Genomic DNA, 19,036 nt, shown 5'->3' with positions numbered 1-19,036 from the left:
GTTAAAGTAACACAATTATAAGTAAATGAACAATATAAATATAATGTATTTTAGAAACTAATTCTGAAAAATAAATAAATAAAATATATTAATTTAACATTTATATACCTATATTAATTTTACTAAAACGTATTAATTTAACTTATTATAAACGTAAATTTTACTTACAAAATATGCTTACAAATTGTTACATTTTTTTGTTATATTCGTGTTAATTTATTACATAATATCTCTGTTACTTCCTGATATATTCATTTTATATTAAATTAACAGAAAATTTGGATCGACTGTTTGGGAAATATGTTAAATTTAACCCAGATTCCAATTGTACAGTAAAAGTGTTAATTGTTTTCAAATCTAGAGTGCAGAAACAAGAATCGATGAAACGCAAACAGCTGAATATTCCGATTTTGCGAACAGTACATGCAAATAAGACCGAGTGCTTTTCATTTATTAAGCTATGTGCTGTATGAAAAATATAGCTTGTCTCAAGCTAGATCCGGACCAGGCAATGAGCATAAATGAACACGAATAAATGATTAATCTCCTTCAACATCAGCACTCTCAACGAACTCATTAAAGCAAATTATTCATTCGCGTTTGTTTGCTTAGACTATATCCAGCTTGAAATACATAATTCGCGTCGCATACAATGCACTAAAATTTCACGCTTTTGGATAACTTCTAAAAAAAAAATAGAATTATTGTTAAAGATAATTAATACCATTTCGAGATTGTACAATAAATTAAGTTGACGTTATTAAATTGATTCTCTCTAAATGAAGATACGTATTTATCGTAAATGAATAATAATCGATCCATCTATATAATTTGGCCATGTTACAGATCGGAACATAACGCCGTTAGGGTTAATTCCATCGGTGTCGCTGCCTGGAAATATTCTAGGCTCGCCTCTGTGTATCACGTAATGAGTAATTAACGCGGTATGTCCCGTTTCGCCCACAAACGAGATGCCGCAGCAGAATTGAGAGATAGAGAGAGATAGGGTGGTTATATATGATATATAATTGCACACCTGCACCACGTTCTGATAATGTCGTGCATGTAAATATTTCTCCCCACGAATTGCACTTTATCACTTTCGGCCCTGAGATTCGCCAGAATTATTTATGAGCGTCTTAAAATTCTGGAAGAGAAAGATCAGCGCTCGTGTCCGGCATCTATGTTCGTCTAGCCGATTGCTGCGTCTATCTTCAGTCATGAAACTTTTATCGGCTGCTACCACTGGCTGTTTACGGCACCATTCGCCGGGCTACTTGTCGCAAAGACTTTCCACTACTTTCCGGACTACTTTTTGCGCGAACGATTCTCACGTTTATAATATCGTAAAGTGAATTAGAAGTATCGCGAATTTTTGTACAAAAAAAAATTTCTCTTCTCTTAATTCTCTCCTTAATATTTAATTTTAACAAATATTAAAAACATCGACATTAATAATTATGGAAGCATAATAAGCAATAAAATTACATTGACAGAGATTGTTTACATATAAAATAAATTTTGTTATATCAATTATAAAATAATTTGCATATACGGATGATTTATTTTATCATCAATTTAACTAAGTATATTTCATTTATTTAAGTAACATCAAACGCTATTAAATGCAATTTATCTTTAATTTTCAATTAAATAATATGTTCACACAGTCATAGTCTTTACTGCTTAAATCACCGTACTTGTATATCCGGTTAGCATAAAACGAAAGCACCATCTATGGAAGAAAACTGTTATAATGGCAATTGAAAATTGCAACAATAATAACATTAATTCATGTAGCGTGTTATTAAATGCTTTCTCTTATTCCGTTCGAGTTGCCGATCTTGCGAAAGCGTCGCGAATATATTTCTCGGGCAATTGCGCCCTTGCAAAATGGAGCAGAAACTCGTTCGATCGTTTATTGACAATCGAACCCTGAATAAGTCTATACATTTCGTTTTCACTGCCATAAAATGTAACCCACTACTCATATAAAATTCCTCATGTTTTTAAAACGTTTCGCTTATATATAAACATTTAGCAATTTATATTACTGAAATTTCAAGTAGTTCTAAATTTTAAGAACGTTTAGGCGCAAATAAGACAGCTCGAAGCGCGTTGAACCCGTAGGCTCTTAATTAGAAGAGTTTTATTAGTAGAATTGTTGCGTAGGCAGTACATACATTCTTTAGAATGATGCAATTCCCGATGCAATGCTTTCCTCGAAAGATCTTCCAAAGAGAGTTTAGTTAATAACTTTTAACGTTAACAATTGATATTTAACTCTGTGAAATAAATATCCTATTTCCAAAACTTCGATATGATAAATAGAATTTCAATTCTTCCTCAAAGAATTTCTAAAGTTCCTGATACATTTCGAAAAGAGTTATAACGATTAAATACTTATAAGAAAGCTTATAAGCTTTGAAAATGTAAAGTTCACATTTTCGAAAATGAATTCAGTGCAACTTATTTTAACAAAAATTAGTCTTAATTTTATTTCAAGCAAGAGCGATAAAAGTTCTAGTACTTTTGGATAGAATCCTTGTAGCGTCAGAACTCTCTAAAAACAATTTATTAAAACTCTACAAAAAAATACTTCATACAATTGAAAAAATATAACGTGTTTTTAATGTGCGAAACTGCGAGTAGTGCTATGCACTTTCAAAAATCAAAATCACGCAACCTCGACATATGTATCTGGTGCGACCGTAGAATGTCGAATGGCAATTCGACAGGAAATTTAATATCCCAAAAAATAAGAAACGCATACAGCTTCTTCATCCCAATTCGAACAATTCATAACACGAAGAATTTATAACACGCGAATTGAATAATATTATTAAACTTTGAACAAATCAGTAATCAACGAGTACGCAGAACTTCCATTATATTTCACGCTATGCGTTTCATAGAGATGATAATTCAATCTGAAGGGCTACTTTGTCAGAAAAGCCGTCACGTTTCTTAGGAAACTTAGGAATGCACCGTGCGTGTGGAAGGAAAGTCTAGATATTTCCTGAAGTCATTTAATACTTCCCCTCTAGCATTTTTCTTATTAAATAGATTATAGTTTTGAAGAACAGAATGGAAAAATTTTACGGTGGATTATTAACAGCATACTCGTTAAAAAAAATAGCGACCAAAAAAAAGAGACGAAATTTACGGTAACCAGGAAAACGGCAATTTGTTTCGGCAAAGCTACGCGAGGAGTTCTGCTCTAACTCATGTTAAATGATTGCAATTAAAGCGCGAGATAGAAAGAGGGTAAAGAAGCAAACGAAGAATAATTGGAAGAGAGAAAGAAAGCAGTCGGCCATTTATTTCAACGTGGCAGAGATCGCATTTATTCAATTTGTTTAATCATCTTCCCAACTGACCACGAGAAACTAAAAAAAAAACCAATATTATTGCTGGCAAAAATAGATTTCTAATTTAAAATGCTTTTAAATAAAACATTTTTCTACTCACTCGAAAATATGTTTATTTTATTAAATTGATTTCGCAAATTCTCAAATTGCTACTTTTAACATACTGTACAGTAAATGCAGAAAGTACATATTCATAAAGAAGAGATTTTTATTTTAAAAATCTTCTAGAAAGTAACATTAATTAACAGCACATAACAAGAAACATTAATTAGTAATGTATTAATAATGAGAGCGTTTTGTCGTAAACAAGAGTTTCGCGTCTTTCGCGAAAATAACTGCAATATATTCATAATCTTGGAAGATAAATTTCTCGATAAATACTTTTTTGTGCATCCAAATAATACAATTTTTCGTTTAGCTTATTATTAAGATAATATAATCAGACTATATGGTTTAGTACTTTACGATAGCATTAATCTCTTAGCATTAATCGTTGTTGATGGTTGTTATGATTTATTATAATTTATTATGACGTTGCGTGAATGTATGCTATAAATCTAGAACGAATTTCATATTAAACTTATATACGGTTTGTGCTTCTTAAAGCAGCTGAAGAGTACTTCGTAAAGTTAAAACGTTCCGCTCACCAATCACATAAAATTCACGCACAGTATAATCATGAATACCTTTCATTTGCTCGTTTATGTTTCAGTCTATTAAATCTTCTATTTACCATTTCTTAATACGAGCTATTTTGTTACATTTTTCTGCTAATTAATGTTTACTTTCTGAAAATAAGGTTTTTTTTACAAGTATCTCCCCTATACAAACACTTTTCGCACTCAGTGTACATATGTCATAGTTTCGCGTGACAATATTTATCGTTCTAAACTAAAATTGATATCGAACTAACAATAAAACTCGTCGCAACCTATGAAAACATAAAAACACTGGGTTCTGTCGTATTTATTTGAATTTATGTGAATAAAACAAACAACGCAATAATGCGACTCGTTCGTTGCCAGCGAAAGAACCCGTCTTACCAGGATATTTTGTATCTTTCATTTCGTTCGCGCTCAGTCCCTTGGTAATAGTTATAGTGATCTCCGTTAATCACAACAGTTTCTTGCGAATGACGCAAACGCTGATCCCTTTCCGTGTGAAAAACTACATTCTGTCGACATCGTCGTGGCAGTATGACTAACGACAACGTATCTACTGTCATTACATCCAAGTAATTCTAAAAACGACCAGTCCATAGCAATTTACCGAGTAGAGACTGCGACGATACAATTTAAATCTGAAATCTGAATCATTTTACGACGGTATCTCCTCGACTTATGCAAATGCAAATATTATTCGTTGGCCCATCAACTTCTTCTTTCCAACTTATTTACTAGCTTACCTACGTTTCATATTATTTCCTATTATAGATGATTATCGAGAAATTCATCACATTTCTGACGAGTTTGTGTCTGACGTAATCGATGAATCAACACCACTAACTAGCCAATGAGTTGTACCAAGAAAACATTAAAACGTCGATTAATACCACGTCACAAACAAATAAAATAATTTTCTAATTAACCGGATATGTCAATAATTTTCATATTCTTCTAATCGTCAAAAAGTGCTTTTACAAGATTTTTGTATTTGCACAAGTTGAGAAAAATATAAAAGGATTTCAATTTAGAATAAAATAAGCCACGAAATTTTTCTTTACTGCATAGAATAAATTATAAGATAAGTTTAAAATTTAGCAAGTTACAAAAATAATTTAATTTTATTCTCCTCTCTCTCTCTCTCTCTCGAAATTATTTCTTTAATTTTTATTAATAATTTTAGAGCCTTAAATAAAATAATTAACCTAAGTTGCTACAAACTCGCATCATTCATTACGAATACCATCACAAATACCTACAAATAAGTAAGTATTCATATTTAAACTTCATAAATAATAAATAATAATTTGTTAGAGCATAAAGCTTCAGTATTAATCTACTATAATTTAATATGAAAGAAACCTAATACCCGAATTTCTCACTGCACCTAAAAGACTCCTTCAATAGCCGCGGGCGTGTTAAAATTAACCCTTAGTCTCTTGCAAATGGCTTAACGCTCACCTGACCCGCATCGAGACGCCGCCCGTTGTAAAAGCGGCACACGCGTGCACGCACGCCTGCTCGCCGCCATTAAGACGCCACAAAGGGACTGGTAGAAACTCGTCTTAACTTGGCTACAGAGAAGCACAGATTAGAAAGGGGGTGTAATGGCGCCGAGTAAAGTTTGTCCCATTAACCCCGCACCGCTCTACGCACTTCGATTTCACTCCGTATTACGTATTCGCTTTGATCACACGCTCACACGTCCCGAATTGTAGTCATTGTTATTATGGGAAAATGTTTCGACTTCGCCAATCCGCTTCGCGTCGAAAGCGATCTTCTGAGTAAATAACCGGATAAATCTAGCCGCTGCTAATACGCTGCTAGTAGACTGTAAAACCACGAGACTGTAAAACGTTTAAGTCCATAAGTTGATGCCTTTTGGAGCCAAACACGGGACATGTTGATGCGTAATAAGATTTATTAGTCCCAATGTCTTATACATACGTTTCGATCCAGCTTCGAATCCTTTTCAATGCAAATTAAACGAACTCATTGAGTTTTCCCAACTTCGCACTGTACACAAATATAATCGATATCTCATTGGTAACATAATTATAAAAAATAAAGTGTCTTTACAATAATTGTAAAAAATAATAATCTAGTCCATATGAAGCTGATCCTGTGTTTGGCTCTAAAAGACATTAACTTTACAAACAACTAATATTTAATTCATATTAAAACGTGTAGATAGACATTTAGATGTTTAATACAAAAGATGTTACAAGTATCGTATTTTCATATTTTCAGGAAATTATTTTTCATTACAAACGCCCATCAGTGCTAAAAATAGTAACATGGTAAAAAAACTAAAATTGACAATGTTCGTGAAAGCATTTATAAAAACATTTATAAATGCATGTACTCTTCTTCTCATCTCTCTCTCTCTCTCTGTGTTTTTGTATTTTTTATAAATTTTATGGTTACCAAAAAATACTTTCCTAACAGTATTTATTTATAAAAAATACAAAACCGAAAGAGAGAGAGAGAGAGAGAGAGAGAGAGAGAGAGAGAGAGAAGGACAGGAAGGACAGGAAGAGCGAAAAAGATTCTTAATCAAGTCAAATTCTTAATTATATCAATAGCTTTCATCCTTCTAATATCTTGTATGAATTAATAATAGCTTGACAATGAAGTATATAAAAATAAGTTGCCTTTTAACCTTTTACTTATATATTTATTTGCATAGAAATGAAAAAGGATTGTTGGGAGAACTTTATCTATCGCGACAAGAGAATGTTATCAAAGAAATAAGGAGTAAGGTGTGGTTGGAGAGGAAAAACACCTGCTCGCGCTATAGAAATACCTATGAATATATATCGATTCCTCCGTTCCAGGTGATTCGATATAAAGAGTGAATGGAAAAATACGAGCACAGCATTCATATTTGCAGGCAAGATAATCGACGCCAAACGTTTTCGAACGCAGCCCCAAAAATTGCTCACTCTTTGTGATTGCTAAACGCCATCGCAAATATTTAAACGAAGTAATCGCGCTCAATTTACAATGTGAAAAAATGTTTATCACAACGTATAGTTGACTGTGCTATGTTGCGTACAGACATACATCATAAAATTTTATATCGCTTTATTTGCCATAATGACACAGCTCAAAAAACAAAGTCTTTTAGAAACAAATTTAAATATTTTGAATTATAAAAATTATGTAATTTTAAATTAAAAATGTAATTTTGATGTAATGTAACTGATTGCAGACAAATAGAAGTATGTATTTTTTAAGTATTTGTTTTCTCTTCGATTTTACTTCTTTGCTGCAAACAATTTAAAAATGAAAATATTTTTTAATTATATCGTCGCGTTGTAGCATATATAGGTATACTATACAACAGCCAACGAGAGAAATAAAAATATTTTAACAAATATATAAAGTTTCTTATCGAGAATGCCTACGAATAAATATTTTTAATTCGTACAATGGCGATACAATACAAAAAAAAAATTATGTACCTCTTTTAGCAGGTATACAAAGCTAAAAATTTAATCACAAGCTATGTCATTGCGCTGATAATTTATATCGCTGTAATTCTCCGGGTTTGATGTCGTGAATCGCCCATGCCGTTGTAAATTTCATAACACAAACGCAATAGCTCATTTATCGCGCACTGCGTTAGCGCATCGCGAAAAGGTGAGGTGACAGGCTTTCGTAATGTCATACACACTCGTCGACGACAACGACGGCACGCGAGAACTGCGCGCTTGTTCAACATGAGAGCAAAGAGGAGCTAATTACACGGCGAGTTAAGTGCGAAGAGAAAGAGAAAGAGAGATGAGAAGAGAAGGAAAAGAGAGTGGGAAAAGGTTGGTAGAGGGACGAGAGAAAAGCTTATAAAGAAAGGCGAAGATGATAAATCGAAAGGCGAGTGTCGCTGTCAGGTCGCCTCATCTCCTCTCCTCTCCTCTCCTCTCCTCGCTTCGTGTCACGTCACGTCGCTTTCGCTCTTCTTCGCGTACGATACGATATCGATGAGTTCATCTGCGCAGAGAAACTGACGGAGTATCTCCCATTGATACCCACTACTTTCATAGACGTGTGTTCGCCGTTCTACGCAGAAGTTTACGTTCCCTCTGACCAGCAGCAGCCTTGACATTCCGCGAGAGAGACGTAGCTCGAGAGGGTCTTCTTTCGATGAGCAGATCATACGACGGTGACTGCTTGTTAAGTCGCGAGATGTAACGAGTTTGACCTCGAGCGAAATTAGGATAGAGTGAGAGATCTGCAATTGCTACGGTTGCTACGATCATTTCATAGTAATTCCTACAGTCTTAGGTCAAAAGTATAAAACATCTCCACAAATTGACGTGAAATGAACGTTCTATATCTAACAAAAAATAAATTAAAAACAGTTTTATTAAAAAATAATATTTATTTTTAAAACAATTTTCATATTTCATTAGTTTTCCTTTAATTTTATTACCGTTTATTTTTCAAGAAAATTCTATAAATTTCTTTGCAGATCTTTAAGCGTTTTAATCCGGCGAATAAAATCGGCGCGCAATTTATAAAATATATTGCAGACATTTGCTTATGAATATTATTAAATATCAAGAAATTTGAACAAAAATAGAAATCTTTTCCTTATTCAATACACATACGTATAATGAACTTGTATTTGTTATATGATTTTTCTAAATTAACTCTATAATTAAACTTGAAATAAATCAACCTACTTATTTTAAATTTAAAATTATTACAATAAGAGAAAAATATTTGTGATTATAATTACATGGTAAAATAATTATGGTTGGGAGCTTCATTTTTAATTTTATTACTCTGTAATATTTGTATAATTATATTTATAGTACTGTACTAACAAAATATATAGATGGCGCCGAAAATAACTATAAATTATAGTAATTATAATGAAATTATTATAAAAGTGGAACTTCTAATCATAATTATTTATCATGCGCTTATAGTAAAAAATACTTAAACACTTTTGACAAAAAGTAAGATTATTTTTCTCAATTGATTTAAATTAAAAATGCTTTATACTTATAGCCAAGCCTATCATGTATATTAAATCATATAGAAATCAAAGTTCATTAATAATTAATAAATAATTAATGTCAAACTCCTTTAATATTTTTTCACGTACGAGTGTTAATTTAAAATATTATTCTTCTTATAATTTTATAATCTTCATTACATATATATGGGCATAAGGCATTTACAATTTTGTCTTTTCAATTAATATGTCAATAGAATCTATCTGACAATTTATTATAAATTTGTATGGAAAATTTTTCGTTCTTGTTTCGATACATAAATCGAACTGGATGTCTACTCGGTGTCTACCAACGCATGAAACATATATCACATAACATACTTCGTAGTTACTTTTCTCAACATGTCCAACGCCAGACGACTTTCAATCTCGGCCACAAACTTTTCCCTTAGCTTACTTGGTACGCTTTTCTGGATAAGATGTTATTTGTGCCGTACAGTTATACGCCCGCGGCGACTTTCTTGGCATGCGAGACTGAGACTGACGTTAAAATACAGACCCGAACATAGTAATATATAGGACAACTCCAAAAAATTGTTTCGACGATATTTATGTTATATCATTTTTTATAATCAATAATGCAACATAAAATCGCATTTATAATCTTCCACATAATTTTTACTAGTTATTAATCATTTATACATAACAATTAAATCAAAGTCATATATCGGAACATCAACTTAATTGCTTCTATTAAGACTTTAGAACATACATGTGAATACATCAAATACAAAGAACGCCAGCCTATAAAAAGTTTATAGATGTTTCGAATAATACAATATATATTCATTTTAAAATTTTATTTCAAATAAGATTGAATGCCGATAACTTTCGGACTTTCAACACAATCAATCTGAAACGCTACCCCTGAAATCCCCCCCCCCCTAAATTAAATTAGAAAAACTGTAAAGAACTTATTGCGGAAAATATTATTTCAAAAAATATTATCAGGGTTAATTGCTTCTATTCGATCATCGATTAAATACTGATAGATTAAAAGAGGGTGCGGGCAACTTAAAAAAGATGAATTTTCCTCGAACAAGCTTTTCATCGTAGAGAAGCTTGTCTGCCTCTGTATACGGGCAAAATTAGACGATGAATCTTCTATGAATCACAATTTCTTCTGCACCGTAGCAATCACGCAAGCGCCGGCGTTACGCAAAGAAACGCCATTCGTACAACTTGAAGAAGAGAAAATGTGCGCTAAATAATTAATTAACAGACAATGTCTATATCTACAGTTCAGAAATCTTGAACTGACGATAACATATGTTATACCGCATATTTCTAACAAAAATAATTTGCGTTTAGACGCTTCAATCTAGCACTAGTATCAAAATTTTTACCTCAATATAAATATTATCAAAGGATAATTTCCGACAGATTAAAAAAAACCTGAAGGCAACTTGAAAACAAATTTTACAAATCAATAACTAGCTCTTCACCATGAAACTTATATAAGAGCAAAATTATTAGACTACGAAAATTTTTTAAAAATATTTTCTCTGAAATTTTTACTTCCACGAAATTCGCAGTCTTGTCAACTCTCTTCAATCTACCGTTAATAAAGGTGCAAGTTATTAATGACGTAGCACTTTATTAAAAGAATCGATTAATTGGATAAAAGTTCCTTATTCACGAGAGAGATATTTTCAAGAGAGGTGGTAAAAATTCAATGAAATTAATGATATTCCACGAATAGATAGGAGTGACTAAGGAAAGTAGGGAGTGACTAATTCTCATATTTGTAGAATAATTAACTGAACATTTCGCGAATAATATATAGTTCATAGAGGAGATTCTTCTCTCGTCTTTACTCGAAGAAAATTACAAACTGAAAGCGTAACCACACTCATTTTTACATGATATACAAAGTTTACATTTACGTATCACCAATTAATCTCGCGTAGACTGTAGAAAATGTATTATATGAGAGTTACGTAAGGAACATTACTTGAATAAATGAACATCAACCGGTATAAAATCGCATTAGTACATTTTCGGATTGATTATTGATTATTTCGTCTAAATTCTATGAAATGGAATCTCATTCTAAAAGTTTTAGAGAGTATACAATGAAATCAAAGTCGTTCGTCAGACAACAACAACTTAAACGTGCTCTTTAATCATCAATACTGATGAATTAAAAGAGACCGCAACTTATAAAAGATAAATTTTGCTTAAACAAGCTTATCGCCGTGGAGAAGTCTATATACAGGCAAAATTGAACGATGAATTTTCTATGAGTAACAATTTCTTCTTAAGTTGGTATAATAAAGTCTATACCAACGGAGAGATATAAAATGAAATATCTAATTATAGAATATAAGCGATAAGATCAAATAGGTCACGGTGAGAAAAAGAAAAACATAAATAAAAACAATTATTCTTATATAATTTGTCACATAGAGCATCCTGCATATTTAATTTATAAATATCATACTAAACTTACTAAAATTGTTTTATAAATACGTTGATTCTATTATTAATTTGTAATATTTAAAATAATGTAATAAAAATAAATGTAATTTAATTTATAATTGTAGAACTGTATTAAATTATATTTATTACAATGAAATTGAAAATATACTTTAGTAAACAATTCTAACGTAAATTCCATGAGAGAGAAACGGCACTCCAGCTGCTTGAACAAAGTTTTACGGGGATTTAGGGTCTTCTTTGAGACCTCTAAGACACATCGCAGACATCGAGATTGCCCGAACTCGGGCCTCTTGTTATCATTGGAGAACCCTTCGCCAAAGTTCCGCCATTCTTATCCAAGCCGATCCAGCCAGTCGTCGACCGAGCAAGTGTGGCTCTCTACTCAATGAATGATTTCCGCGCAACGTTGCCACATTACGTCTGCATTCTGCACCCATTACAGCATCGGCAATGCTATCTCGCGCCTTTTTCTCCCATTCGCTCGAGTATGGACGATTACAAGCGTTGCGTAATGTATCTATTGCAGTTATTCTTTCGTGGCGTGCTAATTAAATGGTTTAATGTTACAGCGAAGCAAGGACCGGTTTTACCAACGCCGACTAATTACGTTTGCAATTTAATTTCGTTCTCAGTCTCTTTTTGGATTCTGATACTGACTATGATATGGAAAGGAAAATTTAATCGGTCAATACTTTTGAGACTTCCACGAGTATTTTCCATACAGAAGCTATGCGTTTCGCGGATTATCTCTGTGTTCAGATTCATTATTTCAACATCAACATTTCGTAATTTACATTACAGTTCACTTCAATAGAGTGAGGAGCAACTTGATACTGAACTGCTCCTCCGAAGAATCTTCTTTATATATGCTATTTTAAACAATGTACTCTCTAAAACTTTTTAAGTGAATTGTCACTTTGAAGAGTGAAATTTCACTCTTAAAGATTGAAAATTGATCCACTCTTCCAAAATTGGTTCAATTTTCACTCTTGTGAAATTGCACTTCAAAGAATTTAGAGAGTAGATAAAGGGAAGCAATCTGTTTAAAACAGGACTGCATATATATATATACATATATATATATATACATATACGAGTACATATAAAAGAAACCTTTCGGAGAAACAACTCAGTATCAGGCTGCTTCTCGCCCTAATGAAACAAACTGCAAGGTTCACCAAACGTTGATATTTTAATAATGGATCCGGGAATAAAAATATATCGTAAAACGCATATATATATAGCTTCTAATTTAATCAGTTATTAAAGAGCAGAATCACGCTCTCCCTACGTGCAGCATTCACGTCGAATTTGCTTTACAGTACATTCAGCTACGAAAGAGCTGTAGACAAAAACGAACGTCTCGATTATCGAGTTTCTTTTCTGCGTAGTTATGAAATCGTGTCGTGTATCAAATGTACGGGAATGATTGATCATCACGCTGTGGAATGAGCACGTGATTCAGCTACAATGCAGTATAGGCGCGGTCGCCGTTGATACTCAGTCGCGAAGCGATGCGCCTCGAGGAAATTCTCAGTGGAGAAGCGAAAAAAAAGGTGAAAGGGCTTAGACGCGTGTCTGTCATGTTCGAAAGACCAATTAAAATCCAGTCGAGGAACCGGCGAAATAAATAGAACTGAATTTGTAAGAGTTTGGAAAAGATCTGAACAATAAGTTGCAACAAAAAAGAAAATTCAACTGCACATGGAATTATTATAGAATGGAATTATTATAGAATATGTAGTTATAAATTTTTCTAAATAGAGAAAAACAAATGTTTTAGCCAAGGTTTTAACTTGCTTGATATATTTTGCCTAATTTTCACGGTATAAATTGTAACTGTAAACGTAATTTTTTAAATAGAGAATAAAAAATCTTTTATTGAAGCTTTCGATAAATTTAAGCTTTTAAATTTCTCTTGATTTTTACAATTTAAATAATTTCTATTTGAAAAATTAACATATTAATTAGATTAACATATTAATGATTGTTTGATCATCTCATTAGTTTGTATGATTACACCCTTTTATATCAAGTTGTAGAAAGTATTATAACAAAATACAATTATATTTTTAGCTTCTATTCTCGAAATGTAATTATTTATACTCCATTTTACGTAACATCAGCGAATGATTAATCAATACTGATACTTTTAGAAGTTCATTAAACTTTTACTTATCACCGATTAATTATCTCGCCTAATGGACGAAGCAAATATTGATCTCGAAACCATATGATAATATTTGATCTGACAATTCTGGCCTGAAAAAATCACACGCGTTTCTTATCGGCCGCAGTAATATCGTACGTAATAGGATCGTATTAAGTATTGAGATATTGGAAGAGTCGATGCAGAGATTTATTGCTATTAGCTTCCTGCATAATATAAACGTATAAACGTGGAGCGTATTATATTGTACAAACTTGGATTAATAATAATTATAGGATAATGGAAATCATTGGCCGAAGCATTGTCTATAATGATATTTTCTATTATGCATACGTAATTTTCCATGTTTATGATAATATTTTAATGATATTTTAATCTTCTTCAATAAATGTATGTCAAGTATTAATTTTGTATGAAATTATACAGCACTTCCTTCTCTATCCTCCATTGCCTCTTCGCGATTTCCCGCATTGTTTCCAAAGGGTTACGGATAAAACGTTACCTCTATGAGATAATAAGGGCAGTGCATTCGCGTACACACGCGCGCACACACACACACACACACACACGCACGCACGCACGCACGCACGCACGCACGCACGCACGCACGCACGCACGCACGCACGCACGCACGCACGCACGCACGCACGCACGCACGCACGCACGGGAAAGAGAAGAGAAAGGAAAAGCAGACTACCGGCGGCGCCATGCTGTAACGCCTCCCTTTGTCCCTTTTTACCCACAACGACCGACGACCTCGCGAGATACCGCGATAGACGAGAACCCCAGAGAGAAAGGAGGATATACAGGAAAATTCTCGGATGTATAGGATGTATAGGATGTTTAAGGAGGAGAATATCGCATTGTTTAAGTCTGATGCTATCGCCCTCCTCCCCCCCCTCCCTCAGCGATATTGACCATTTCGCCTGGGACACCGTGTAGGTGGTCGATGCACCATACGCACGCATGCCACGCACGCTACGCACGCGAGGTTTGTTTACAAGGCGGTGCCTCTCGCTACCGGAGTTCCTTGACTCGGAATTGAAGTGAGACGGCAAGGCAGGCTTTTCCACCTTGCGTACAACGCGCGCCGCACGTCTCTACCTCTACGTCTGTTCCCTTCGTCGTCCTTGCTGGACTGCCGCCCCCGCTTACACTCCTTTCTCTCGATGTGCTTTACCCTTCGACCGTGTCGATTACCTCAATTCACCGCTGCCTCAACATTCTGGCCGCGCACCGGCCAGAGGACCGAAGCCGGGATCGCACACGACCGACGATGGCGTCGGCGCCGATACACCGATTCTCAGCCTCTCGCGTAACTCGTAAATCACGCAACCGCCGACGGTGGAAACGAATCGCCGGCAATTATCGTCTAGGTAATCGAAACGCGGTGGCGGCGGATGCGCCTCGTCATCACCTGCTAACCCTCTCGCCATGAATGCCGACGACCCTTTATCGAAACTTCCCTATCGAAATTCATCACGCGTATGTATATGTAGAAATATCATTCTAAATTGCTAAAAAAAAATAATTACTCCATTTACTTTCTTTCTTATAAGTAAAGATCTTATCTTTAACAAAGGATACCTTCTTGATAATAACTTAAAAATATTTGTTACAAATATTTTAGAAAAATTCATTATTATGTACTCGAAACAATTTATTTTTTTAAAAAGAATTTATTTTTTTATATGTAAGATATAGATTCCACTTTTGTAATAATTACTGCTGTAATGTTAGCGATAATATAATTATATTTATAGTTCTATATACAAAAGAAACACATATATATAAAAGATACAAAGTATGATTACGATTTGTAGTCGTTTATATATGAATATATATAATTATATTTATACATTGCTAGAATTATAGTAATATAATTATAAAAATGGACTTTCTAAAAATTATCATATAATTATAATAACAAATAACAACCAACCAACTATTCTCTCAGTATAGGAGACTCTATTTATGCCATAATACTCGTCGGTTTATTTGGATACAATTGGTGCTATGGATCGAAGCGATAAAGTGCAGACTTGCGTAAGAATCGATCGAGTGGCATGGAGCGATAAAGTTCGCTTTGAAGTTCATTGAAAACGCTCACTGCGTGGTTTTTGCGAACTTCATGTTTACGCTCCCATTGATAAAACTGACAGTGAGTCTAAATATGATGTATAAGATATCGGGAAAAGATTAACTCCCCCCCTCTCCCCCCCTTTCAAAAATTTTATCAGAAATTTTTTAGAAAGAAAATTACGTTAAATTATGTTTACTGTTCTTATGTTAAATTATAGATATTTATATGTGCTTTAATTATAATAAAACGCAGTAAAATATGAGCATTATTTTAGAATAATCTATTATCAGAATATACACATTTATAATGCAATAATATTTAAATATTCCAAGTTTGCATTCGTTAAAATATAAATTCGATGCGCAGTGCAAAACCTTAACACGATAATTATTTCCAATATCATTATTATTGTAAGATAGAAACAAAACGTGGCAGATTTAACACCGCCGTAGATAAATGCAAATGTTCATAATATAATGGAATATCACAAAACCGGATCGAGAAGAATACCTTATCTGATTGTCCAATCCATCTAACTAACACATGTACGAAGCAACTAATGACAGGAATGCTCTCCAATTACACTAACATCTCTTTACATAACGCTATTCTTCAATTTTATACATGGAAATCATGATTAATTGCTAATAATAATTGCTAGAAATTATATCCTAGTAATAATTCCCTAAGATTATTAATTTCTTCTCGAAGCGTCATTGACAAGAGCGAGTACCTAATTATCTACAAAGAAAATTATCACGTCAATTACTCCGTAATTCATCCTTCTGCATTATTAATCTCTAAGTAGATGAGGTTGCAACACTCAGATGTAGTTTTCTTTAAAACCTTGTATTAGAAAAAGAAAATAAAAAGCATCCAAATGTTCATTATTTTTACACTCCTCCGTCACAAAAAAATATAATGTAAATTTAACTATAAGATATATTGCACTATAAACATATAATTATATAAAACTAAAGATTTTTTGGGATGTTTCATCTAAAAAAAATTTATTTCATAATTATATGCTTTACAAGTATATTATATGTTATATGTGGTTAAAACTTACATTATATCTTTTTGTGTATTTTTACGTGACCAAAAAGGTTTGATCACAAAGATTTGAATGCTTATCAAATCATTATCCACGTAGTAAGTTAAACATTATTTGTCGTTAAAATAAAGGATTATTAATTGAATAGGGACAAAACTCTTTATGACCAAATTTTTTCATCACCCCTATTAAAGTACCTATCTATTTAAATTTTAAAGATTGATATAGCCGCACGCACAGCACGAATGATTACGCGACTTTTCGTTACGCGAACGTTACCTCGGAAAGTCGATCGATACGTTCACTAATTGTAAGACTCACCGATCACCGTGTTCGCCGCCACCTCCTTGGCGGCAGCCGCAGCTGCCGCCGGTCCATGCGCCAAAAAGTCACTCAGAGACAGAGACGACGCGATGATCTGTCGCTTCTCCTCGAAGTTCAGGTAATCCAAACTATTACTGCGCTGCGGCGCCGTCACGATCGTCACCGTTTTCGTCGTCGAGTGATGGTGATGATGATGATGATGGTGCTGCTGCTGCTGCTGATGATGATGCAAACTGCCGTCCACGCCGGTCTTGTCATTGCCGCCGTTGTCGTTGCCCGGGCTGGTGGGCACCAGGTAGACGCCGCTCACGCGTATGGACATCGCGTTTGGGGCCCGATCCTTGCACCGACCCCGTCTCTTTCGGCACCACGGGCTAAGGATCGCTACGAATGCCGGCAACGGAGCTACCGGGTGGTCCCTGTCAACGCGGCGCGCATCCCGGTGTCCACCTGCTCGTGGGATCGGCGGCTCGCGTCGTCGTCGTTCACCACTTCTCGTTCGCGGCTCCACGGCTCCGACGATGAGATTCGCGCGGCTCCCACGTGGCTCAAGCTCTTCTCCTCGCGCGATCCCCCGTGACGACGATGAATGATCCTCGAGATAACGAACCTCGAGATCACCCGATCGATCGAGAATTATCGATTATTCCCGAGCATGCGCTCATCTGAATATCGCGCTCTCCGCGCGGAGCGCGACAAAGAGATACAATATTTATTCCGAGAGATCTTTCAGCCTCCACTTGTAAACTTGTGCGTTGAGTTGGAGCGTGATCTCTCTCGAGCTTCGTTTAACCGCGTGGTTGTTGTTATTATTATATATATCGAACGAATGACGCACTCGTTATCGCCAGCTCGGCCAGCCTTGATTACAGACGTCGAGTCAATTATCTTCTTCCACCGTCTTCTTCCAGACAAAGAGATTTCTATTCTTGGTGCGAAAAGCGACTTTATTCTTATCGAGATTATGGCACAGGATCCAGAGTAGAGAGAGAGAGAGAGAGAGAGGCGGACGTACGAAAAGTCGTTTAAATCGAAACTGGCTTCATGGAGAATCGTTGGCTATTTACAAAGGAATTTCACACACGATTGGCACGTACCATGGAAAATAACTCGCACGGAGAACCGTGAGAGTGACTGACGACGTTGATGACTGGAGGAGAGGATGCGCATCCCTGTGCATTAACGAATGAGGAAAAGTTAAGCCACTGCCCCGGCCCCGTCATGAATAGCACGCATTGTGTCCGCTCGCGAGCAACCGATGATTATACAACAAGCGACGAGTTAGATCTTTTTTTTTTTAAAACATGCCGATTGTAACGTTCAAAGATCAACTTTTTATACAGATTAAATTTTGACTTTGTCCAAATAAATAATGCCACGAAAATGCCATAATTATTAACTCTGCATTACTCACCTTCGGTTTTTTTCACCTTCTAATTAATTACATCTTAATTTTTACTATTCTCTTTAACAATTTATAATTAAATAAAAATTTATAATATTCTAAATCTAATAATATATTCTATTCTTCACACGCGGAAAGAGTAATTTTGCTGATGTATTTGAAAATTTAGCTAAATGAGGAGAGATCTAAAAATAATTTTAATGACCAGACCAAAATAATTGTATATAAGACACTCAAGCTTGATGATAATATTGCAAAAAGTTTGGACGTTCTAACAACCTGTTTAAATGTCTTATCAATATAATTATTTTTTGATGGGCCAGCAAAATTATTTTCGGATTTGTATCCATTTTTGTAAATAAACAAACTTATCCTTTCCATGCAGATAATATTCTATCCTTCGGATAAAAGAAAGATAAGTGTAAAATTTTTATAACGCTGGAGTATTCTGATGCCCAAGTTAGCAAGTAATGAAGAGTTAATCGGCGCGCGCGCGCGC

General features: G+C 34.4%; 1 protein-coding gene across 9 annotated transcripts in view; it reads right to left on the bottom strand.

Moving 5' to 3' along the window:
* The window catches only part of LOC108754485 (phosphatase and actin regulator 2), a 302,039-nt gene that overhangs the window by 225,160 nt on the left and 57,843 nt on the right, over positions 1 to 19,036 (bottom strand). For 5 of the 9 annotated variants that reach the window (XM_018496797.1, XM_018496801.1, XM_018496800.1 and 2 more), the window contains exon 2: positions 17,130 to 18,304. The exons of 3 other annotated variants lie outside the window; for them this stretch is intronic. In XM_018496797.1, the coding sequence (XP_018352299.1) occupies positions 17,130 to 17,454 (325 nt within the window). In that variant the 5' untranslated portion in view covers positions 17,455 to 18,304. Of the gene's footprint in view, positions 1 to 17,129; positions 18,527 to 19,036 lie in introns of those variants that run through there. One more of the 9 variants, XM_018496798.1, reaches the window with a different exon arrangement.

This window comes from Trachymyrmex septentrionalis, unplaced genomic scaffold (assembly GCF_001594115.1).
Source record: "Trachymyrmex septentrionalis isolate Tsep2-gDNA-1 unplaced genomic scaffold, Tsep1.0 scaffold8, whole genome shotgun sequence".
NCBI lineage: Eukaryota > Metazoa > Arthropoda > Insecta > Hymenoptera > Formicidae > Trachymyrmex > Trachymyrmex septentrionalis.
The sequence above is the reverse complement of the archived record's forward strand: the minus strand, read 5'-3'. Positions and strand labels throughout refer to the sequence as shown.